This window comes from Sorex araneus, chromosome 3 (assembly GCF_027595985.1).
Source record: "Sorex araneus isolate mSorAra2 chromosome 3, mSorAra2.pri, whole genome shotgun sequence".
Classification (NCBI taxonomy): Eukaryota; Metazoa; Chordata; class Mammalia; order Eulipotyphla; family Soricidae; genus Sorex; species Sorex araneus.
The window spans coordinates 201697817-201718715 of NC_073304.1; the positions used below are offsets into that span (position 1 = coordinate 201697817).

Sequence of the window (20899 nt, forward strand, 5' to 3'; positions counted from 1 at the left end):
ACGGGAAGTGACGTCAGACTGTGCAGCTGACGGTGACAACTAAGTCTGAGAGCATGGGGCAGCCCTGGGCAGTGCCTGCTGGATTCCCAGGAGAATGTGATGAAGCCCATCAAGCTTCTCCCCAGTGTGTTGTCAGAGGTGTTAGGACCCATGACCAGGGTCACATTTCCAAGCTGCGGCAGAGGAAGCTGTTAGTTGCCCTCACCTGTAATGAGGTTTGGTCCCAAACATCTGCGGGTGTGAAGAGCCCCAGTCAACATGCCTTTCAGTAAAAACTCGGCTCTGGGCTGGAGGGTTCAATTTTTTGGCATCCTCCAAAAGACAACAAAAATTTTATCTTTTATGTAGTATTGTGAATATGAGTATCTGCCAGTTTACAAGAAGGTAAATGTTGACATGCTCTTTCAGGCTTTTTTTGTTTGTTTTTTGTGGGTGGGAAGATTCAGGGGTGACTCCCAGTAATAATCAACCAGGATGTGTGATTCAAAGCATGGGGCCATCTGGTTCTTGGGCTTAAACTCAGATCCTTACCCATCTCCTCAGCCCTGCCTGGGAGTTCATGCCAGATCAGTCAGCAAACCCAGGCCTCCCACCTGCAAAGCCTGCTCTCAAGCTGCTGAGGTCTCTTGGCCCTTGTTTGCTTTGGTTGGGGGCCACACTCATCAGGGTTCAGGGCTCCTCCTAGTTGGAGTAGTCCTGGATCTATAGTGGTGCTGGAGATCGGGTGGGCCTCTCGTACCTCAACCCCTGTACTATCCCTCCAGCCTCTGGTAGGTATTGTTTTTGGTGCCACACTGTGTGATACTCAGTCTCTGTGCTCAGGGATCACTTCTGGCGGTGCTCAGGGGACTGTGTGTGGTGCCGGAGATCAATCACCATCAGTTGCATGTAAGGCAAGCTACTGCCCCCTCCCTCTGGCCCCCTGATATATATTTTTTTTCTTTTTTAAGTACTATTAATAATGTCACCAGAGCTGTTCTTTATACAACTGTTGGAACACAATTTCTTCCATCAATACATACATACACACATGCCCTGAGAATTATTAGTAAAAATTCTAATGTTAAGCAGATATATTTATTAAAAATAATGCTAATGTAACCCTGGGACACATTGACTCCAAGAGGGTCTTTGCAGCAAATTTCATTCTATTTAACAAGATGACATAGTGTTTTCATTTACAGAGTCACTAGTAGAAGGGAAAGGAAGAGAAGGGCTAATCCGAGAGTGGGAGCTGGTGTCAGCCCTGGACAGAGCTGGCCTCAGGGCTGTAAGCAAGGCCCAGAGAGATTTTTTGTTTGTTTGTTTGTTATTTTTCTACTGAGCTCCCCGCACACCTGCTATGGTCACAAAGGCATGGGAGTCAGCACAGAGCAGAATCAGTTTATTAAACTGTCCAGATTGTTAAAAATGATTAAAAGCCAGTTAAAGATTTTTCATAAACACTATTCCAAAATGTTGATTTAAAAATGTTACTAGCAATGTATACTTTCCCGTTATGTTCCTCCCCTCCCTAGGTCGTAAAATAAATTTCAACACCCAGTGTAAAAAACACTTCAGGGAAAACCAGAGTCAACCATTGGAAAAGAAAGGTGACGAGGGGCGCGGACGGTGTGTAGCAGCTGCTGGTACTGCGCCGGGGGCTGCTGCGGGCGCTGGTGGCATCACATCCCCCAGTAAGGCATCAGGTGTCGGGACTCTTTCTCGTAGACGTCCGGGACTATGCCATAAGGTGTCTGTACCATTTTCACTGTCGACTTCCCAAAGAGCTGGCGCTCGTAGTCTATGAGCTGTCTCCAGAAGCCCACGTTGGGCCTGATGACGGGCCTCCGGGCTTTCACCCAGTTGTACGCCTCCAGCAGGCACACGTTGTGGAACTTCATCAGGTACGCGATGCAGAGGGTGGCCGAGCGGCTCACCCCAGCTGCACAGTGCACCAGCGTGGCCCCGTGCTTCCTGCTCACACTGTGGATCTTGTCGGCCACCGTGTCAAAGTATAGTCCGATGGGGGCGTGAGGCATGTCGGCCAGAGGCACTTTAACATACTCGAACTGGGGCCAGTTGAAATTGGGGATCTCGATGGTGGCGTTCACGATGCAGGTGATGCCACGAGCCTGGAGGAGGTGCCGGTTGGAGGCCACGCTGCCCCTGCCCAGGAAGAGGGAGGAGGTGATCTGGGCGATGCCTCCTATGTCTCCCTCGGAAATCATGCGAGGGGCCATGAGAGTCCGCGGGAGCGTGCTGTGACCTCTGGAGCTCATGAAGACGCCGGCGGTCACACTCGCATCCTTGGGGGCAAGACCGGAGTGTGCGTGCCGCCTTCCGCCCAGCAGTCCGAACTGACCGTTTCCTTCCTGAAACACAGGGATCTGTCATTGATCTGACACTTGGATGATTGAGCACAGCCTTTGGTGGGGTTTGTAGGATGGGCTGGTAAAAGGCTGAGGAGGTTGTTTTCTATAATAGATTGTGTGCTTGAACAGAGGGAGGTAAATCAATTTCTACTGACCAACTGGCGAAAGCAATTGATTTTCCATTGACAATGGAAAATCAATGTGGAACTCAGCTCTGGTGATTGTTTAAAAAGAGGCAGGGGTGGGGAAGGAGCACTAGAATAAAATAGCCAACTGATTTTAGGAAAAGTTAAAGAGAAACAGGCCCATTGATTCCTGAGCAAGTCTTCAGGGTCTTGCCTTCTTTCGGGGACGAGGGGATGTCTCCCTGGCTGTGCTGGGGGGCTATGTGTTGCCAGGAATCAATCAGGGGTGGGCCACATGCAGGGCACGTGTCTGTACTCTATTTGTTGGCTTGTGCAAGAGGGGGTGTTGCACCCAGCGGTTGCTAAACAAGTGCTCCAGCCCAGAGCACGCGCTTTCTGGCCCAGGTCCTTGCGCCTGCTGAATAACAATGGGTGATGCTTCCTGGTAATAAAGATGAAATAGAATTCTGACCCCTCCTTAGAGACTGTGGGGGGCAGAGGGTAGAGGTCACACCTGGCAGCACTCTGGGGACCATGCAGTGTCTTGGAGATCAAACCAGGGTTGGCCACATGCCAAGACAGGCACTTTAACCTGTTTATTTGGCCCACATGTTGTTTTTCATATGCGTGCTAGTCTCCTCAGGATGGCTATAGTTTCCTAGCCTAATTTTAGACAGATCTTACAACGTAAGTACAAAATATGATATCACATTGAGAGCTATGTTTAATAAAATTGCTTTATGGACTAGAAAGATATGAAATTGTAACTGCATTATATGAGAGAAACATTACAAATATATTGTTACCTTAGCTTTGTGTTACTTTAAAAAAAAAATAGGTAACTCCTGGCCAGAGAAAGAGCTCAAAGGATGGAGCATACGCTTTGCATATAGGAAACCTGAGTTTGATCCCCAATACCACAGGGTTCCCCAAACACTGCCAGGCGTGACCCCAAATCAAAAGATAGCTAACTCCTATTGTATCTGACATGAACACTTGGATATCCAACATGTTTGGGATAAAATGTGCTGCAGCATTTCCCTGGAAATAATTCCTGTCAATTTGAAGGCCTAGGCCTCAAATATTCATGTTAGGCGCATGTTAGCTGATCTGTGACTAAATGTGGGAACTTCACCTCCCTCGGTCAATACTAGGCTCCGAGATGAATCCTACCTACTTAGTTTCATATCCGAAGTCTATTCTTTCTTTAGTATTTACTCTAAGCTCTCTTCAGTATTAATAGTGAAAAGGGAACTGTTTGGTCCTGTGACTTTGGGCACTTTTATTCCTCTCACCACAGAGTCCTACTGCTGGGTCCTGTGCTCCCTGGGACAGGGTGTAGCCGCGCCCAGGAGACGAGGAGAGCCTCTGACCTGCAGCCAGGGGAGCAGAGGGGCTACTCACGCGTAAGCGATCCAGTGTGCCCTGGGGTGCTGGAGCTGGATCCAGGAAGCCTTAAGCAAGAGTGCTGATCACAGCAGACACAAGTCAGATCTGCAGGTAAGACAAGGAGGCAAGAACAGGGCCAGTGAGACGATCCAACAGAAGAAGGACTAGAATATAAGTCTTAGCAGAAGGCAGGCTCAGTGGCTACATGGACAAAGAATGCATTAGTAAAATAGCCTGAATTTTAATGCGACGAGGCCCACGCGGTGCCAAGCTGTGGTCAAAAGGCCTTACATTTCGTAAGGCGATTCAAGAGCACCGCCTAGACCGAAACCCAGGGAAACCCAAGGCGATGCTCTCTGTGGGCACCGAGAAACCAGCCATGCAGTTCCAGAACTGGGGCTGCCCGCCCTCCTGCTTGTGCCAGGAACCAGGGCTCTGCCTTGCCCACTGGGCTGAGGCAGGAGTGACACAGGATTTGATGGGTTTTACTATTGAAAACCTATCACCTCCACTCCCTGTCAGAGTCCTCGGCTAGCCCTACTCCCAAGCGAGGCTTCTACCTAGACACCAGTTTGTGTTTTGTACACAGAATGGAAGCCTAGTGTGAAGGGATTTATTGGGGTGGAGGGTGGGGCAGTCTGGCATTGGCTCAGCCTATCTTGAAGCTTGAGTAGTCCTTTTTAGGGCTAAGTAGCATTCCACTGCGTGGCTACACCGTGAATGAGCCACTCTACTGAGGGCACACGTTCCCTGAAGTTCTGGGCTGTTCAAGCAGGGCTCTGTACCCGTCCAAGCATAGGAGACCTTTGTGTGAACCTACACCTGCCTTTCTCTGGGCTGAAACTGAGGAGCACACAGGCCAGAGCACCTAATGCGCATGTTTCCAGTTTTCTTTGCAAACAGTTACAGCTTTCTCCTGCGGTGGCTTTCTCCTGAGCATGTGAGAACTCGCGGGAGGGCCGGTTAAACAGTGCCGGGTCCCACCCCAGCTCTGACTCAGTGGCGGTGAGTGGAGTGTTTCCCAGAGCATTGTAGAGGCGGGTACTGTGCTGTGCCCCCCAGACCCCGCCCTGCCCAAACTGAGGCCCGTGCATACGCAGACAGATCCCAAGTCCCTCCCGAGACACCGCTTTGCCCAAAGGGAGCCACTGCAGAGCCACCCTAGATCCTGCAGATCCTACAGAGGTCCAAGCACTTGCCTTGCATGAAGCCAAGCCTGATTTGATCCCCAGCATCAAATACAGTCCCTCAGTACCACAGGGCATGGCGCAAACCCTCTCACCTCTTACCCACCCACCCCCCCCAAAAAAAGAGCTACTGCTGCAACTGCACCCCAGGTCACACTCTTCTTGGGGGAGTCACATCCTGATGACTCAGGAATACCAAAGCGGCACCCAGAGAGGAATTCAGTGAAGTCACGTTGGGAGGAAGAGCAAGCACGCAGTGCCGCAAGGAAGCGGGCACACGTGCGTGTGCAGGAAGGCGGAGGGAAGAACATTCTGTCCTGTGGCAGAGCAATCGCCTGCCACTTCCAAGTCTGTCCCTGGCAGATTCCTGAGAGTTTAAAAAGCCAAGTCACTGTGGTAAGAAACACAAAGTGCAGTTTTCTAACGGCGAGCGGCGACTCCCTCCTGCAGGTCCCACCTCCACCGAGGTTTCCGTGTGACTGTGGCCAGGACACTGTGAGCCTTGTGGGCAGCATCGCCCTCTGAGCCGAGCCTGCCCGGGCACCACAGACCTGCACCAGCCTTCCCCGCAGGGCCCAGGGCACCGGGTGGGGGCGCTGAGCAGGGAGAAAACAGACTGAGTCCTCAGGGCAGAAGCCAAGAGAGACAGACACGGCGCTCCGCCCTGCCGCGGCTGCTGCCAGCAAAGCTGCTCAGAACGCCACAGCCAGGTCCAAGGGTTGGAAAACAACTCCTGCCGGAGAGCACTCGGAGGGCACCGGGCCTGGCTGCGCCTCCAGCACACGCTCCTGGGCACTCCTGCAGAGCAGAAAAGGGCTCCGAACGGACCAAATGATGGAGAAGGACAAGTCACAGGAAGCTTGGAGGTAGCCAAGGCGGTGGAGCTGCTGTGTGCCCGTGGGACAGGACAGCTGACACCCCCTCCCCAAACCTCGGCACTCTCAATGTCCCAGCCGGCTCACACACCTGCCCGCCATCGTCAGTTTTGGTTTAGGGGGAGGGAAGTTAGGCCATGACGATGACACAGTGATAGACTGGGCACCATAGCAGTGCTGGGAACCACACCAGTATCTACTGCGTGCAAACCAGGCGCCTTAGCCCCTGATGATCTCTTGGGCCCCCTAAGAACGTTCCAAATGCTACTCTGAAGCAAAGACCAAACCCCAGTTTATTCCTGCCACCCAAAGTAGGAAGCTCCAACCTATAACGACATGTTAGTGATCTCTATACAAAGACTGAACGGCTCCAGGTTGAGATACAACAATCTTCACACACTTTCTTCTAAGAAAAATTTTTTTGATCATTTTTAGTGGACTATTCATAACAAGCACTGCAAAATTAATTATTCAGGGCCTGCAATTGGGGCAGGCTTGGGGGGTGGTTAGGAAACTTCGAAATAATGGTGGTGGGAAGGTGTAACAGTGGTGGGATTGGTGTTGAAATATTGGATGTAATAAATTATTGTGAACAACTATAATAAAAATAAAATAATTTTTTTTCAAAAAATAGGAAGTTCTCTCCAGACTACTCCTGGCAACACTCTGCCCTACAGAGACCACAGGCAGCTCACAGGGGGAGCTCCGAGGTGCCATCACAGCACATGACCTTTCACCTGGAGACCAAGGAAGGGCCACGTCACTGTCCATGGAGTCCCACCCAGTCTCCCAGGATGTTCTGGGCACAGCATTTACTACTTTTTTTTTTTTTTGCTTTTTGGGTCATACCCATCAATGCACAGGGATTACACCTGACTCTTCACTCAGAAATTACTCCTGGCGGTGCTTGGGGGACTCCATGGGATGCTGGGAATCGAACTCGGGTTGGCCACATGTTTGACAAACGCCCTACCCGCTCTGCTATGACTCCAGCCCCCAGCATTTACTTCTTGGAGGGAAAATTTTCCCTGGCCAGGGTCATAAGGGTAGGGTGAAAGTCAAAAGGAATGATCCTAGTTGAGCCGTGCATGTGTGTAAGTGTGTGTGTGTATGTGTGTGTGTGTGTGTGTGTGTATGTGTGTGGGTGGGTGAAAGATAAAAGGAATGATCCTACTTGAGCCGTGCATGTGTATATGTATGTGTGTGTGACGTGTATCTTGCAGAATGCTCTCAATGCTGGTCTCTGAAGGATAAACATCAGAGTACAAAGTCCTATAAGAAAGACAAGATCCGCGCCTGCAGTGGCCTCTCATCCCAATAGTTCAGTATCAAGAGTGGTGGCCACAAGAGATGCTACCTCGGTCCTGCCAGCACCTTGCCAGGACCCTGCAGGTACTCTATTTTTTTTTTCAAACCACGACAACTACCATGATTGGCATTTAAGGCCATTCTATCTGCTGCTTTTCTTCCTCATGTTGAATAAGCAGAAACTGACCATAGTGCTGCTAGAATGACTGTAAAATGATCTGGCAAATATTTTTAGCTTAAGAAGTTTCAGAGGGGAGCGCCTCTAATGGGTCTCTGTAAGGGTTAATACCTGGAAGGCCAGTACCACCCCCTTGTTGCCTTCCACTAAACTGCCCAGCTAGCTCTTAAAAAAAAAAAAAATCAAAGTCACTTTTTTCCCAAAGTCACTTTTAACACTTTGGGCTGAATCAATAGTACAGCAGGTAGGGTGCTTGTCTTACATGAAGCCAACCCAGGTTCAATTCCCAGCACCACTGCCAGGAGTGATCCCTAAGTGCAGAACCAGAATAAATTCTACCAAGCACTGTCAGGTGGGACTCAAGAACAAAAAACAACAAAACAAAAAGTAGAAACCATTTTAGCCTACAATGCCATAAACAAATAATAACAATTAAATAGAACAATAAATAGCATTAAATCAGAAATGTGCTGCACTAGGAAGAATGTTAAAAGACTATGGAAAAACTACTTTCTGACAGAACAATAAGAATGAAAGTTAAATACTGAATTATGGGACAAGAGATAGTACCGCAGGTTAAGGCTTTTGCCTTCCATGTGGCAGACCGGGATTCAATTCCCGGTATCATATATGGTCCCCCAAGCCCTCTGGGAGTGAGCCCTGAAACCAGAGCCAAGAGTGAGCCCTAAGCTTACCAGCTGGGTGTGGCCCCCAAACCATAAAAACATAAATAAATAATGAGTTACTGACCCATTCAAGTAAAATGAAATAAAGAACATTCGCCAGTCGTTCTTGGTGATTTAGCTAAAACAACACCATCTTACACTTGCAGAAGAGATTGGGTTTTGCTTTTCCTATGACATAAATTGATTGTGACATAATGTCCTGAGAAAAAAGGATAAAGGCACATAAAGTTCCAGACAGAGAGTTCACATTCTGCTCTGGAGATCCCCAATGAAACAAGCAACTAGAGCAACCGCCAGTGGCACTGGGAAAGTTCTCGGATACCGCCGCCGCCCGGAGGGGCAGGCAGAGTACAGCCCACGGAGGCACAGCCCCAGACTGTCAGTCTCACCTGAGAAGTTCCATGACTCCCAGGCCAGAAACAGAATGAGAAGAGACTGGAAGGGGACGGTCACAATTTGAGTACTATGAGGTAAAGTTTATTGAGGGAACTGAGTGCTTTAATTTGGTCCTCATCCACCTCGGTGCTTAATACTTTATTTTGCAGCGGGGGCCACATCCCAGCAGTGCCTGGAGGACCATACAGTACTGCGATCAGATCAGGAGGGGCTCCCACGTGCACTCCAGCCCCCTTGAGCCTTCTCCCTGCTTATCCAATCCCCCAACCTGGGTGTTTAAATATCATTACAGTATTTCCTGAGTTCATGCCGCATGTTCCACACTATTCTAGGCAGTGCCAGGGACATCTGGCAGGATGCATTTGCCAAAGATGAGCTCCCTTATGTTGCCTCTCACCTCACACGGGTGTCACAGTCCCATCAAATGCCGGGCAGGGTGGCTATTCCCTCCACCTTACCCTGGACAAGCCTCTGAAACAAAATGCAGCCACAAGTGGACAGCAGAGTCGACATTTCCCAGGCGAAGTGGGAACCCATCCCTCTCTTCTACCTTTTCCTGCAAGTCAAATTCCTGGAGCCCAGGCATCGTGCTGGGAAGAAGTCCAATATCATGACTTCTGGATATTGGATATTGGACGACTGGAAGGACAGGTCATGGTGGATGTCCTGGCTAGGAGCAAGGATCGACCACTAAACCGTAACAAGGGACTCATAGGAACCCAGCTGTTAAGTCACCAGCAGCCTTTGGCTCCCCCGCTGCAGCGCACCAGACATTGTGGACGAAGATGGGTCATCCCCACTCTGCAATTTCCATGTTACAGGAATCTCAGCAAAATGCAAAGCAGTCTGAATACCACTGTGTGTGGTGTGGCAACCGTGACCACAGCAGGGACATAAAGGTAACAGAAGACACGCCTGGTGTTAAGATTGTATCCTCTTGTAGAGATAATGATATGAGACATACATATAAGAATAGTTCTATAAGGGGACTGGAGCAATAGTACAGCGGGTAGTGCCCTTGCCGGGCACACTGCCGATCTGGGTTCGATCCCCGGCATCCTGTATGGTCCCCCGAGTACCATCAGAAGTAATTACTGAGTGCAGAGCCTGGAGTAAGCCCTGAACATCACCAGGTGTGGCCCAAAAAAAAAAAAAACAAAATCAAGTTCAATAAGAGATGCACATTAAGCAAACCAAACAAGTAGTGTAAACAGAATAAAAATTATAAAACTAGAGCAATGAAGACACGGTTAAAGCAGAACCAGTAATGGTACTAAAACACCAAGATCTTTGATTCTTGGGTATCTCTGGACCATACCAGCAGGCTCTTTTCCTCCAATCTCTCTTTTGCAGAAAGCCCACCTGGGAAGGCTGGATGCCACTCCTGGCTCTGTGCTCTGGTGTCAAACTTGGATTTTTCCACCTGCAAGGCATGTGCCCCTGAACCATCTCCTCTGCCCTCTCCAAGCTACGTAACACGCACGGCCTTTCACGCCTTCCCAGAGCAATGGAATGAGGCCTGCGTTTTAACAAGCTCCCAGGGCATCCGCAGACACCCTGCAGTGTGAGGAACAGGGCTCTCCGCTCATTAATTGGCCTCACCTCATCCCACTGGGCTTGTTTTGTTCTAACCCCAGGAGCACATCCAGTCTCTAACCAAGATCAGCATCGTTCAAGCTGTCATGGTTTCCAGATGAGGATCAGAGGTACATGGAGGGTAAGAGGCTTTCCCAGATGCTATGCAGAAAATATATAACCGCACTGGGACCACAGGCATTGGCCTCTGTCCTTCCACCCTCAACCCATCTCAACAGATCAACTGGTCTAACACTCCCCAGATCGACATTTCCTCAAGAAAGAAGATGGAAACCACCAAGAGGGGCCGAGCAGCATTGCTGGGCCCAAACACAGAACCATCCAGCCCCGTCTGCCAGTGGCACCAGGACTAGCCTCTGGGCCCCTAGAGTATTCTTTGGGAGTCCCTCCATGGTCTGCCCTGCAAAATGGAGCTCATGGAACCCATCTGTGTCACAGCCTTTGTCAGTAATAGGCCTGGATTCGAGCCACAGTGACTCATGGTGCCTCAAGCACCTCAAGGAGCAATGTGCTGAAAATAGCTCCTGAACACTACTGGGGGTGGCCCCTGTCCCCCGCCACCAGAAAAAAAAAAGAAAAAGAAAATTTCAAGGAGTTGGGGCTAGAGAAAAATAGCACAGCAGGTTAGACGTTTGCGTTGCATGCAGCCAACCCATGTTCAATACTCGACATCCCATGTGGTTCCCTGAACACTGCAAGAAGTGACTCCTGAGCACAGAGCCAGGAGCAAACCCTGAGCACTGCTGGGTGCGACCCAAGCACCAAAAATAAATAAGTAAATGTCAAGGAGTATTCAAAACCAATGTGGAGCTGGGAAGACAGTGCAAAAGGGTTAAGTGTATGCCCGACATACAGAGGCCTGGAGTTCTATTCCCAGCACGGCACCCCCACCCGGCCCAGCTTTCAACTGAGGTTGCACAACCAGTCAAGGATCTACCCTGGATACCTGAGTACTCCTTGGATGTTCCCAAAACAAATACCAATCCCTGATTTTTGGCTAAGTGATCAACATTTACAAATCAAGATCAGATATGTAGGGGGCTGGAGCGCTAGCACAGCAGGTAGGGCGTTTGCCTTGCACTCGGCCAACCTGGGTTCGATTCCCAGCATCCCATATGGTCCCCTGAGCACCACTAGGAGTTAATTTCTGAGTGCAGAGCCAGGAGTAACCCCTGTGTATCACCGGGTGTGACCCAAAAAGCAAAAAAAAAAAAAAAAAAATTCTAAAACGAATTAAAAAACAGATATTAAAAAAGAAAAGATCAGATATGTAGATACAGTCAGAACATCTAGATACAGAGAACTTTATATTGATTTTTTTTGGTGTTTTTTTTGGTTTTTTTTTTTTTTGCGCCATACCCAGCAGTGCTCGGGCTGGAGCGATAGCACAGCTGTTGGGCTTTAGCCTTTCACGCGGCCAACCCGTGTTCGATTCCTCCGCCCCTCTCGGAGAGCCCAGCAAGCTACCGAGAGTATTGAGCCCGCGCGGCAGAGCCTGGCAAGCTACTCGTGCGTACTGGATATGCCAAAAACAGTAACAATAAGTCTGTCAAGGAGAGGCATTACTGGTGCCCGCTTGAACAAATCCATGAGCAACGGGATGACAGTGACAGTGACTCAGCAGTGCTCAGGGCTTATTCCTGTCTCTGCACTTAGAAATCATTTCTGGAGGTTTCAAGAGACCATACAGGGTGCCAAGGATTGAACCTGGGTCAATTGCGTGTAAGGCAAGCACCCTACCCAGTGTACAATTACTTCAGCCTCATCAATGCAGTACTTTTTTAAAAAATCAGGAACAGAGGGATAGGGCAGGATTAAGGCACAGCACTTATCTCGCATGGGGCTGACCCGGTTCTGTCCCCAGCACTGTCTATGGTCCTCCTCGCACAGAACCAGAAGCCCTGAGCATTGCTGGATGTGGACTCTCCCATTTTTTTACTCACACACCAGCAATAAAACTCTGTGTGTGTGTGTGTATGTGTGTGTGTGTGTGTGTTTAAGCCTCAAGAGTCACTACTGCCCTCTGAAAAGCAGGACCATGAAATTTAATACAATGCAAGTACTTCTTAAATTCGATTCCAGTCCTTTAAAGTTCACTTTTACTTCGAAGGCCAGGGAGCTGGCTTAACCTGCTGGGGCATGTGCTTTGCATGCAGGCGGCCTGAGCCTCACTCTACTATTGGTGAAGTCAGGGGTCACCAACTATGCCTTGAAGGTTATGTTTCCGGACTGCCCACGAGCCAGCAATAGTTTATACGTTTTTAATTTCAATTTTTTTTTCACAGCCCCAAGCATCAAACCCAGGGCATCACAGGTGAGAAACATTTGCTGTACTACTGAACCACACCCCTGCTCCAGTACATTTTAAATTTTAAAAAAAGAAATCAAAAGAATAGTATTTCATTGCAAGTAAAAAAGGCACTAACTTCATAAAGGAAGTTTTACTGGAAAACAGCCAAGCTCATTTGTTACCTATTAACTCTGGCTGCCTTCACACTACAAAGGGTGGGGAGGAGGCAGCGGAAACAGCACAGCGGGTAAGGTGCTTGCCTGGTGCTTGCCTTGCATTCGGCTTGCACACAGCGACCCGGGGTTCCATCCCTGGCATCCCATATGGTCCCCCGAGGACCCCCAGGAGTAATTCCTGAGTGTGGAGCCAGGAGTAAACCTTGGGCATGACCAGAGTGTGTCCCCTCCCTCCCCCCAAAAAAGACTAGAGGGGAGAGCAAACTGGCAAGTGACAAGGGAGCAGGGAGCACAGGATGAGTACCAGGGACAGGGCAGCACCAGGACCTGGGGGAACCTCGCCAAGTGCCGGCCCAGGAGGGAGGCCCCCAGAGCACTGAGGAGCCCTGCCCGAAGTTTAGGAGGCTCTCCTCCTTCCTGGAGATACCTTTTCTTGAAAATAGCTTATTCATGCCCAAGTTTCTTGGTTTATTAATTTAAAAAACTAAAAATTAGTTATAATGGGGCTGGAGCGATAGTTCATCGGGCAAGGCATGTGTCTTGTATGCATCCAAGACAGATTTGATCTCCGGCACCTCATATGGTCCTCTGAGCCTGTCCAGGAGTGATCCCTGAGCACCAGAAGGGGCCGGGGAGACAGCTCAAAAGGTTGGAGCTCACATTCTGCATGTAGGACCCCAAGTTCAATTCCCTGCAGCACAGCTATCCCAGCAGCATCAGAAATGACCCCCACACTCCAAGTAGCCCTTGAGCACTGCTGGGTGTGGCCCCCAAACAACCCCCAAATTACAAATAACTATTTACTACCGAAGCAAAAAAGCCTTCATGCTTCATGCAAATAAATACCGAACATAGAGCAATCCAGCCTTTCTCCACTAAGCCTTAAGGATGAAATTAAAAAGTGACCTCAAACTCACTTTCTATTTCTCAGGGTACCATCTATGGTGCCCAGGTTCAAATCTGGGTTGAGGGGGGCTGGAGCAATAGCACAGCGGGTAGGGTGTTTGCCTTGCATGCAATCGACCCGGGTTCGATTCCCATATGGTCCCCATATTGCCCCCCAAGTACTGCCAGGAGTAATTCCTGGGTGCAGAGCCAAGAGTAACTCCTGAGCATCGCTGGGTGTGACCCAAAAAGCAAAAAAAAAAAAAAAAAAAAAAAAACCCAAAAACCCTGGGTTGGCTGCATGAAGACAAGCACCTTCCCCCCTCACACTCACTCTCTCTGGGTTCGGGTGCTGAAAGCATCCCCCTCTCTTGAGGAAGACTCCCCGAGGGGCTTTCCTCTTTCCTAAGGCACCAGAGCTCAGCAATGCTGCTCAGAGAGACACAGACTGAGCTAAGAGCTGGCCTGTGGGCGGCCCTCAACCAACACCTGCATTCAGTCACTCAGTGACTGTCCTGACGTGACCTGTCGCTCCGATGGCTCCCGCTGCCCCTCTTGAGGCCTCTCCAGGCCTCTCCCCGCCTCTTTCCCTCACACACACCCACACCCGGACCGGACACTGGCACAGGCAAACCTGCCCAAATAGAAGTCTCTGACCTTAGTAGCCTGGAGCCAGTCTAATCAGAACGCAGAATTTCAGAATTTTTTTTGGGGGGGGGGGCGGTGGGAGGGGCAATGGGGGGGGCACACCCAGCTGTGCTCAGGGTTTACGCAGGCTCTGCACTCAGGGATCATTCCTGATGGGATCAGGGGATCATAGGAGGTGCCAGAGATCAGACCCAGGTCAGTCGGGTGCAAGGTAAATGCCCTATCGGCTTTGGCCCCAGAGAGCAGAATTTCTTTCCTCCAAACCTAGTTCTAGACTAACTCTGCCGTCGAAGGACAAGGGAAGGTTGGGAGAAAATTAAGGACTATAAGCAGGTCCATTTTCTCCCCCAACAAAGCAGCCCTAGTTATCTTAGGAATTGCCAAAGTGGGGTGTGCCACTGTGGGTGCCAACTGCCTCTTGCAGGGGCAGCACAGGCACCCCAGCAGGTGAGCCCTGGCCCTCCGTGGCTCCATGCACCAGGCTGAGCCCTGCGCATGCCACCAACCCTGGGGCTTCGCGTTCAGGTCTGGGCAAGTCGAGCACTCAGCAGCACGGAGTAAGTCACAGGGCAAGGCGTCTACAGCCCGGGAGGCAGCGCTCAAGACCCTGAAAAGACTTGAAGATGGGGCCAGAGATACATACATACAGGAGGTACGGCACTGGCCCTACGTGCAGCTGAGCCCTGTCCTGGTTCAAGCCCCAATATCGCATAAGGGTCCCCTGAGCACACAGCCAGGAGTAAGCCTTGAGCACAACCGGGTATGGTTCCAAAATTCAGTGCGCGAACATACACACGCATATGCACATGCACATGCGTGCACACACCCACGCGCACACATACACACTGTGGATAAGAGCAAACGCAGTGAATGTCCATGCAGGAATGAGAAGTAAATCAGTGCGGGCTAGTACAGTGCCATTCCTAACTGCCCACCCTCAGCGGACAACAGAGAAATGATCTGTTCTACATTCATTTAAAAATGTACCAACTACAGGCACAGACAACAGCATGCATGACTTCAAAAATATGATGCCGGCTTGCTGTTCAAGCCCGTGTTCTTCCTTGAAGACATCTCTCACTTGCTTGCCTCTGTGTCTCTTTGCTTGTGACCTTTTTTTCCGCTCTGGAGAAGCCTGTATTCTCACTTGAACATTTATTTCCTCTCTTCTCCCCTCACATCTTTCTTTGTTTTTTTTTTGGCTTTTTGGGTCACACCTGGCTTTGCACTCAGGAATTACTCCTGGTGGTGCTCAGGGGACTATATGGGATGCTGGGAATTGAACCCAGGTCAGCTGCATGCAAGGCAAACACTCTACCCACTGTGCTATCACTCCAATCCCCCTCACATCTTTCTAAGTTTTGTTCAATAAAAACGATCCTTTAGGGCTGGTAGGGTGTGAGCCTTGCACACAGCCAACCTGGGTTAATTCCCGGGAACCCCATATGGTCCCTTCTGTGTGATCCCTGAGCACAGAGCAAGGAGTAACCCCTGAGCATAACCAGGTGTGCCCCTCCAAAAAAACTTAAACAAAAATATCTTGCTTTGGGGCTGGAACAATAGCACAGCGGGTAGGGTGTTTGCCTTGCACTCGGCCGACCCGGGTTCGATTCCCAGCATCCCATATGGTCCCCTGAGCACCGCCAGGAGTGATTCCTGAGTGCAGAGCCAGGAGTAACCCCTGTGCATCGCCAGGTGTGACCCAAAAAGCAAAAAAAAAAAAATCTTGCTTCAATAATAATAACAGCCATAATAATAATGCTAGAGCCAGGCAGAGTTTTCAAGCCCTGACTCCACATGGTCCCACAAAGTCTAGAGAACCAATCTCCAAAGCAAAGTAGCTCCTGAGCAGATACCCTTGGTGTGGATAAACACACACACACACACACACACACACACACACACACACACACACACTACAAGAATTTAAAGAAAAATATTGGGTATATCAACATAATACTAAAAACCAGGCAAAACAAAGTTATGCTTAGATTGCTGAACAGGAAATAAAAATTGCAAGGAGTGGAGGGGGCTGGAGCGATAGCACAGGGGGTAGGACGTTTGCCTTGCACTCGGCCAACCCGGGTTCAATTCCCAGCATCCCATATGGTCCCCTGAGCACCGCCAGGAGTATTCCTGAGTGCAGAACCAGGAGTAACCCCTGAGCATTGCCAGGTGTGACCCAAAAAGCAAAAAAAAAAAAAAAAAATTACAAGGAGGGGAACCAGACTGATAATACACTGGGTGAGGCACTTGCCTTGCATGTGCCTGACCTGAGTTGGATCCTGGGCATCCCACATGGCCCCCTGAGCACTGCCACGAATGCACAAGTGCAGGCAGAGCCAGGAGTAAGCCCTGGGATTACAAACAAAAGAAGAATTAGAGAGAGAGGAGGGCAGAAAGAATACAGAGGTTAATGCAGTTGCTGTGCTTGTGGCCATTCCCAGTTTGATTCCAGGCACCACAAATTATCCCCCAAGCACCGAGCCAAGAGAGAGCCTCAAGCACCAAACAAGTGTAGCCCCAGCCCCCACCAGCCATATATAATTCGGGGGGTTCATTATCAAGGACAGATGATAAAAAGGAAATGGCTAAAGAGACAGAATATCAAGTAAGGCTCTTGCCTTGCACATGTCCAACCTAGATTCAATCCCTAGAACTACATATGGTGGTTTATCCCCCTATGGAGTGTTTTATGTTCTTTATGTATGAAGTTTTGGTTTGTTTTTCTTTTCTTTTTCTTTCTTTCTTTCTTTTTTTTTTTTTGTTTATCTGGTTTTGAGCCATACCCTGTGATTCTCAAGACTTATTCCTATCTCTGTGCCAGGGTATCACTCCTGACAAGGACTCAGAGAACTGTATGGGGTTCTAGCATCCACATGGGGCGCTGGGATCAAACCCAGGTCAGCCTCACACAAGGCAAACCTTATCTCCAGTACTACTGCTCCACCCCCTCTCACATTTCCTAGGTAAGTCATTGTCACTGTCACTATCATCCCATTGCTCATGGATTTGCTTGAGGGGGCACCACTAACATCTCCATTGTGAGACTTGTTACTGGTTTTGGCATATCGAATACACCACGGGTAGCTTGCCAGGCTCTGACTTGCGGGCAGGATACTCTCAGTAGCTTGCTGGGCTCTCGGAAAGGGATGGAGGAATCGAACCCGGGTCAGCCTCGTGCAAGGCAAACACCCTGCCCCCTGTGCTATCGCTGTTCCAGCCCCATCATAAGTCATTATTCACAATAAAAGCAAAAAAAGTCAAATCTATACAAACCATTAACAGTTCTGGGGCTTGGGGAAAAAGCACTTCCTCTCCAAGTGTTGCCATCAGCCTGGGCTTTATTTAGGAGGTCAGTTTCAGGGCTTCATTTGCCTTTCACCCCCAGTATTCAACACAATTCCTGTAGCATCACAAAATGTTTCCCAAATAAACTCATAAACTTTTAAAATGAATTTTGTTTTAATTCACCGGTCTGAAATTACTGAGCTCTGCCTACATTGACACTTCCCTTTGTCGTCACCCCAGCGAAGCTCTGGCTCATAAATAACTAAAGCTGCCACCTTAAATGTTCTCTCTGTAAGTTTATACTCAGCCGGTTGCTTTAGCAACTCTCCCAGCTTCCACTTCCTTTTGTGCTTCCTTAGAGGCAAAGAAAAGGTGAGCACATTAGTAGTCCACCTTTTTTTTTTAAACGGAAAAGTTTTTATTTGCAACCATAAGTAAGGCCTAGGCTCTTAATGACTTAATTGGTTTGAAGTCAAGTTGTTTAAGAAATTGTCTTTTGTCCTTTATGCTGAGAAATACTATCAAGGTTCATAAAGCTTTACGATCAGCTTGTACTTAAAAGGCACAGTACCTGTTCTATACAGAAGCCCAGTATCTGAACAGAACTAGTTTTTATAATGTCACAATAAACTTTACAACATCACGCTGTGCAAGGAAATACAAAAATGCTTACAAAATTCTAAGAGATACACACAAAACTGTGTGTATGATGGTGAGGGTGGGTAATTTAAAGAGCTGGAGTACACGCTTAGCGTTCAGAATGCCGGGATCAGTCACCTGGCATCACACAGCATCACACAGCATCATACAGCATCACACAGCATCACACAGCATCACACACCTTCCTCCCTACACAAGCAATCCTTACACATCCAGCCAGGCGTTGCCCCTGAGTAATGCCAGGAAAAGATCTTCAAACTTCATCTGTACTTTTCAGATTTTTTAAAAAAGGAAATGATTAAAATATTTCTTGTGATAATTTCTTTTGATAACGTGTTTCAGCCTCCTTGCCTCCAAATAAAATTCCAATTGCCAAGGCACCCGCCCCACACTGACCCCCTCCCTAAAGGTCACCTTTTTAAAATACAGTATCAAGGACTTCCTGGCTACGTACAACTGGCCAGCGTTTTCAGACACGAATATATATGTATGCCACTTCACAAAAAGATATTCCAGAAATCATACCTGCAAAATCAACCTATCTGAATGACTTCAGATGAGACACGTTCAATACTGATGTTTTAAAAAGACTTGGAATGAAGGAAACCGGCTCCTGTTTTGTAGGGGGAAGCCAAAAATATCAAGCAACTACCTCTCCTCCCCCAAGCGTCAGAGGATGAGTCAGAGCTGGAGGCAGTACCGGGGCCCAAGTGTCAAAGCTGCCTGTGCGTGGAGCCTGCCTACCTCCGCCCAGCAACCCTCCTCCTGTCCAGGGTCCCTGCTGTGAATTCTCAGGTGTCTCTGGCAAAGCGGAGGCAGTTATTCTTGGGAGGGAGGGAGGGGTGAAGAGTGCATCATTACCTGCATTCCTAAGGGGAGTCCAAGAATGGGGGCCTTTATGAGCCCAGAACAAGAGACAATCACCAAATGCTGCAGCTTCAGGGAACTCCCAGACACACAACTTTGTCAAGAATATAGCACCTTTGTTCCCTCACTAGAAAGACCGGGGACTCTGGAGAGAGAAGCTGTGACTTGCCCAGTATCGCTTTACTTGGTGACAGAGTAGAGTCCCCAGCCTGGGGCTCCTGCCCGGAGCGGTCCCCACCTTTGACTTTTTTATTGACCGTGCTCAGTCTGACGTTCCCACACTGCATTTTTTAAAATAAACTCCGATGGGCTGGAAATGACAGGCTGCTCCGGGTTCAACATCTTGGTCCTTAATCTTAAATATGGAAGTGCTAAGCTTAAGGCTAGGGCAGCATCGCGACTTGACTCTCTGCCTCCGTTTCGGGGTTTGACTTATTATTTTTAACATCTGAAAAAAGGAAACGGTACAGTCCTCAGCCACTGTCTCTTATAAAACGATCCCGAACAACTAGTTAATACGTGCTAATGGCTTGAAGGTCCTGCTAGATGAAAAGTATCGAGGTAGTTGTAAAGATTACCAAAAAAAAAAAAAAAAAAAAAATTTTTTTTTAAACAACTCCCTGCACAGTAGAACCTTTGGAAGTTCGTCCTTCCCTTGCTGCTGCGGCGAAGCAGTAACCATAACACGGGCTGATATCATAGGCAACATCCACCTAAATAAAATATAGTTATACAACCCACTTAAGGTCGCTCCCGCACGCCTCTCTCCCCTGGACACGCAGACCGCAAGTCAACTTCGCTTCCGAGCGCAGCACTTGGGAGGTTCGCGCCGCGCACCCCAATCTGCAGCCGCAGAGAAAATACTCAAGTTGAATACTTGGCACGACTGAAAGTCAAGTTCCTGCGTCCACCACTGCACCAGGCACCTTCGCAAGATGCAGAAGAAAAAAAAAAAGCGTCGGGCGGCTCGCGTGGCCCGGACAGGAGCCGGGAGAGGGGGCGGGGACGCGGCCGGCGAGCTGGGGGCGCGCGGGGGACAGCGGGGAGCGGCGAGGAACCCACGGGGATGCTCAGCTCGCGCGGAGCAGCCGGAAGAGCGAACGTCCGCAGCCCGTGGCTGACCCCCAGGGGAGCAGCGGTGGGGGGTGGGGGGAGACCGGGTGGCGGGGAGAGGAGCCCTCGGCGCCCCGCCGCTGCCCGCGCAGGTGCGGGGCGCGGGCACAAAGTTTCCGGAGACGCAGGTGGGCCCGGAGCCGCCCGCCTCCCCTACCCCGAGCCCCCGCGGGGCCCCTTACCGCCCGGTCCGGCGCGCCGCTGCGGGGTCCGTCGTCCTGCGAGGCTCGCGGCTTCTGCGGGCTGCGCGCCGCGCTCCCTCCCTCTTCTCTCCGCCCGCGCCCGGGGCGGGCCGTGCGCACGCTCCCTGCGCCCCGCGTCCTGCCCGCGGGGGGGCGCCCGCGGCGGGGGCGGGGCCGGCCGCGGGGGGACGCGCGTGCGCGCGGGGCCCGCGCCGCCGCTCCCCCCCCCTCCCCGCCCCCTGCCGCCTCGGGGGCGTCCCGGCGTCCCGGCCGCGGCGGCGGCTCTGCGGGGCGTCCAGTGTCCCGGGGCTTGGTGGGGGGCTGCGGGTGGAGGGGGGCGTGTGGGGACTCCCGGAGTCTCCTCTAGTCTCGGCCCAGGCGCCCGGCGCTACTCCCCCACTCCCCACAACCCCGCTCGTCCGTGTCTCTCCGAGCCGAGTTTGGGGCCGCCCCAGGTCGTGCACTTTGTGCAAGTGTCAAAAGCGACCGCGCATTTAAAAGTGTGCCGAAGGAAAAGAGAGTCCACGCCACTCCGGGTGCGTGTGTGCGTCTGCGTGTGTGGTCGCATCCAGCGTTGCTCATCTGCACTCGGGCATCGCTCCCGGTGGTGCTTGGGGGACTCCAGGGACGCTCGAGGATTGAACCCGGGTCGGCAAGAGCCCCACCCGCTTTACTACGGCTCCAGCACGGGTG

The 20899-nt window shown here is 50.3% G+C and overlaps 1 protein-coding gene across 1 annotated transcript; it reads right to left on the reverse strand.

Moving 5' to 3' along the window:
- Positions 1–1042: 1042 nt before the first annotated feature.
- Positions 1043–20348, reverse strand: DUSP14 (dual specificity phosphatase 14). Its single transcript, XM_055133686.1, has 3 exons — positions 20207–20348; positions 3884–3973; positions 1043–2354 (listed from the first exon to the last, which is right to left on the reverse strand). The coding sequence occupies exon 3, from the start codon at positions 2259–2261 to the stop codon at positions 1665–1667; it is 597 nt and encodes a 198-aa protein (XP_054989661.1). The 5' UTR covers positions 2262–2354; positions 3884–3973; positions 20207–20348; the 3' UTR covers positions 1043–1664.
- Positions 20349–20899: the final 551 nt, after the last annotated feature.